The sequence below is a fragment of the Osmerus mordax genome, chromosome 15 (assembly GCF_038355195.1).
Source record: "Osmerus mordax isolate fOsmMor3 chromosome 15, fOsmMor3.pri, whole genome shotgun sequence".
In the NCBI taxonomy this organism is placed as follows: Eukaryota; Metazoa; Chordata; class Actinopteri; order Osmeriformes; family Osmeridae; genus Osmerus; species Osmerus mordax.
In genome coordinates this window covers 13,492,217-13,496,913 of record NC_090064.1, presented here as the reverse complement: position 1 = coordinate 13,496,913, position 4,697 = coordinate 13,492,217, and the positions used below count along the sequence as shown (strand labels likewise).

At 38.0% G+C, this 4,697-nt stretch overlaps 1 protein-coding gene across 1 annotated transcript; it reads right to left on the bottom strand.

Moving 5' to 3' along the window:
- Positions 1-343: 343 nt before the first annotated feature.
- Positions 344-1,661, bottom strand: mos (v-mos Moloney murine sarcoma viral oncogene homolog). The gene has a single exon (XM_067252065.1). It carries the CDS (start codon positions 1,643-1,645, stop codon positions 563-565), a length of 1,083 nt encoding a protein of 360 aa, XP_067108166.1. The 5' UTR covers positions 1,646-1,661; the 3' UTR covers positions 344-562.
- Between the last annotated feature and the right edge of the window lie 3,036 nt (positions 1,662-4,697).

Genomic DNA, 4,697 nt, shown 5'->3' with positions numbered 1-4,697 from the left:
GGTTTGATGTTGACATTCTCTCAGAACATGACTTGATTCAGTCAAGTGTTCCATCGGCTACTATACCAAAATAATCAAGGGTGGCAGTCACATTTGAATTCTCAGAGTAATTACATTAATAGGCTATGCAACAGAACACTCCAAATGATTCAGTTGAAAAGAAACTTGTGGAAACAGATCCAGAAAAGAAAGTGCATTGCTAAGTCAAAGCAATTAAATGTAGATTTGTTAACAACAGCGTTTTGAATGCAAAACGTAGAAGGTTGCAAAGTATAGGCTACTCAAGATAAACGAACAAGTACAAATAAACTTTAAAATAGTAATGTTTTAATGATATCTTAAATATTGCTTAGTTCAGACACTGGAAAAAGTCACAAATACATTTTAAATTCATACTTTACGTGGCCAGAGGTAGGCTAAAACATATTTCCTAAATGTTAAAACAGTTTACACATTTACTGTATGATTCTACAATTCCCTTTTTTTCTAAAACGGTATAGCGACCAAACACGGTTACTTGTGCACAATTGCTGAGTTAGATTTAAATGATTAAAATAGTATCTTATGTTTGCACTCGGGTAACTTCATTACGGGCGGGTAGGTCAACCTCCACCTCCAATATAAAAATGTCAGAAAATGATTGAACCGTTTCCAGATGAACGATGATCTCTTGTGCACTTGGTCTCAACTTGGCCTCGCTGCCCCAGCATCTGCACAAAAGGGACCGGCAGCTATCACCCTCCTGGGTGTCGAAGAATGGGTTGTCTTTGACGGAAGGTCGTAACTCATACGCTACTACTGCGTACAGAACATGTTGTCGCTCACCCACATATGGCTGCCCTCTTGTGATTAATTGCCAAAGAGTTATGCCGAAGGAGTAGATATCTGCTTTAGGAGATACGTCTTCTCCTTTCAACAGTTCAGGTGCTCTGTGAGTGTACGTACCCCCAACATGACTCAGCAAGGGCCTATTTTCTGGCATATCACTCCCTTGATCCAGTTTCAGTGAAGAGCCAAAATCAACTATTTTACAAACATCCTCAATCGAAACCAATACATTGGCAGGTTTTAGATCTAAATGCAAAATGTCGTTCTTATGAAGAAAATCAAGCCCGTGAGCAATATCTATGGAGTACTTAGTCCATCTAACGACTCCAAGCTCCTCTGCACAATCGTATATAACCTGGTGAAGATTTCGATTTCCAACATATTCCATCAGAATGGTTCCAATGTTGTCCTCATTTTCTAAATTGACCGGCACGCATGTTGTCGCTGCTATGATGCGTACAATGTTTTTATGTCGCAAATGACCAGCGTTCAACTCTGCCCAAAAGCTTTGTCTGGATGCAAGCTTGTTCTTGGTGCACTTCTTTACTTTTTTGACCGCTACAGTTTCTCCGAAGTACACCCCCCTGTACACGGACCCAAAGCCGCCCGATCCAATTGATTGCATAGAATGTAGTTCTTTCCACAGGATCGTGGACGACCAAAGCCTGGTTGCAATCTTTCCATGTAATCTTTGAGCTGGTACTCGCAAGGTTGAAATAGAAGCGTTTTTTGCCAACGGACTGCTGCAAGCCCCGAAATTAAGACACTGATAAAGTTCCCTGGACAACAAGCGTGTCATGGGAATTGGAGAAGGCATTTCCTTTGTGCGCTCTTTCCATACCTTGAAGGTCTAGTTTCGTATGCGATTCACCCGAAAGTTATGAGCTGCAGCCATAGGCTACAACACGGCTGTCATTAGATAAGCTAATTGCTTCATCAGCTGCTAGTTGAAACAACGATTGAAAGTATGGTCAGTTAAATCAATTGACTAATGGGCTTTTTGGTGGGCATGTTTTTGTTGGCCGCAGAGCAATTAGGCTTATGCTACTTACTTATATTAAGAAGCCTAATATAAGGCGTCTAAACAGTTCCCTGACCAGAGAACTGTTGATGTCAATAATGAGTTTCTCCTTATGCAAGATTGTAGAAGAATAACGGATAGATGAACACGGGATAATATCTAGCTATACCCATGACAGCCACTGCAGTTTAAACTTCAAACATTATGTACTGTAACACCTCCAATTAATTGGTTCTGAAAATCTATTTGGTAAATGTGGTAAATCACAGTCTGAAGCCTGGCTATTGTGGCTAATATGAATACAATTACTTAGGCAGGAGAATCCCTTAAAGGTACAATCTGTAAGATTTTCTTCACTAAAATAAGAAAAGTCTTCCACATGTAGTGTAAGCTAATGAGGCCTTCTGAGAGTTGTTTATCAACACAAGACAGATCAGTGCCAGTGAAAAGTCAATTTCAAGTTTTTTGTTTCGATTTTCGCCTATGGCGAGGCCAGGTTGGCGAAGCGGGCTTCAGTTTGTCTTATTTTATGAAACCACTGGGTGCACTGTTACTGATATTTACATTTATTTTATAATCAGCCTACCTGTTTCTGGGTTTATGAGGTCCATCTCATTAGCATGTTGTAAGAGGCATAGGACAGTAGAGAGATACCTCAGCTGACACCTAACACATTCCTTGTAGGCCCTGCACACATATAAAAACAAACAGTCTTCCATGAATTATTTGTTTTCTATTTATTAAACTTTAATTACATTGTGTAACACTGGAGTTGAAGACTGCAGCTCGTCTCTCTCATAGCAGCAAGGTATGTTTATAGAAAAAAAATCATGTTATTCTGCCAGACAATAAATAATCTGTCTCTTTGGATGATGTCAATGTTAAAAAATAATTGATAAAAGCTGCGTTAATTTCAGTTTTATGCAAAATAGATATATGAATTATTTGCCTATATTTATACAAATAAAACAGTAGTTTGTAGAATAAGTAAAATATACAGGATTAGCAACATGAGTCCATTATTACTACAGGATGGCACTGTTGAAATGCACTGAACAACAACACCAACATGGCTGGAATGCAGTTTGCCTCTAAACAGAGGCCTCTGTAAATCCTCGTCTTTGCAGAGATGTCTCCACCTGGGAAGACTTTATGTCTACCTTCATCAACGTTTGCCTCCCAGTCACACGTTGAGTGAGCCTCCTCCCTTCAAAAACTTGCCAATAATGATTACCCTGACAAAGGTTCTCCGATACCACAATACAAAAGTAATGGAGAGCATTGACAAGCAAATCCATTAAAGAGGACAACAACAAGCAAGTCACAGTAAAAAGAAGGTATATAAAACTAGTCACACGCCTAGCTCTAGAATGTGGAACACACATGCCAACTGTTCAGCTCAGTTTGATACTTTTGTCAAAATAAAATAAAAATCCTACAATAGAGGTCTGCAGCACCAGAAGTATCTGTTAGCAGCTTGATCCATTACCAGAAAGTTGCAGTATTGCAGTGTTTCTAACATACACATTCAACATGGTTCACTGGTACCACTGAAGCTTAACATGAAGGGTTGACATGAATACTAAAGTTCTGTGTCTCTCAATAAAGGAACATTGGAGTCTCAGGTATATGAAATTGGTTATGGAAAGCATTTTTTGTTAAGTGCTTGTCAGTCAAATGATGAGATTAAAGAAATATAGAAGTCAAAACCCAGTGGAGATATAGAAATTGTTGTAAAGTTGCAATGGGTATTTTACTTCAAAGTTGCCCTTTGCTATGCATTCAGAACAAAATCTACTGTTTTTGTAAACTGTACTGGTAATCAATTCCATCAATAATTTCTATCTTCTGTTATTGTTCATTGACATGTTGAACCTCTATGAGAGACACAGAATATTTGTGCAAGTAAAGCAAAAATGACATTTTGATACTACAACACTGTAAAACTGTACCTGTAAAAATAAAACATTTGATATTGTATTTACACATTAACTTTCTCCTATTAGGTAAAACTCCTTTTTAAACAAGACGGTTGTATAGGAAACAAAAGCATTACATTTCCTAAAAGTGCTATGATTTAAAAACGAATATGCCCAATATAGCAAATACCAAACATTGTATGTGAAACTAAAGACCTTTCAGGTTCATCAATAAAACACTTTCATAATGCTTTGAAACATTCATGTCCTCATTTCAGTGTCACCACACACCCCTTAGTCTTCTTTTCTAAAGAGCCTCTGATCAATTTTATTTTACAGATCAACTTTGTCACTAGCTATATTCTTGGGGGTTAAAGGACATCTTATTAAGTACCATTAACTTCAACTTGTTTGGTGCAAGCGGCACATAACGCCTGAAAATAGCGCTACAGTGGGCAAACAGCAAATTAGGTTGAAGGTTGAATATTGAGGCCTGGTTTCTAGATCTCCCTTTGTAAGCTTGACATTTGCACGTGCAAATCCGACCTCATGGAAGGATACAGTTAGGGATTTTTGAATTAATTACAAATGCATCTACAAATCCAATGAATAACAATAATCTCTAATCAATTCACTCCATGTTCACTCTTCTAGTAAGTATGTATCATTCAACCCCTCTCAGTTACAGCATCTTGCACAGACAAAGAAAAACCCTGGGAATGTCACCTCCATGGTTAGCATATGAGTCAATTAGCCACATAAGAGTTTCTTGTCTTTCCTTATATCATTGCATTGAGCAGTAAAAACTTAAGTAACACAAAACCCATCATCTGACACTCGTCTTAGCTCATAAATACTGGCACCCATACAGGTATCATGTTGTCTTACCATCACCAACATTTCTCTATCATTCTAACATTGTACAGTAC

What these genes read in the sequence shown, in the direction of transcription:
- mos (XM_067252065.1), bottom strand. Translation starts at nt 1,645, where the DNA reads ATGCCTTCTCCAATTCCCATGACACGCTTGTTGTCCAGGGAACTTTAT.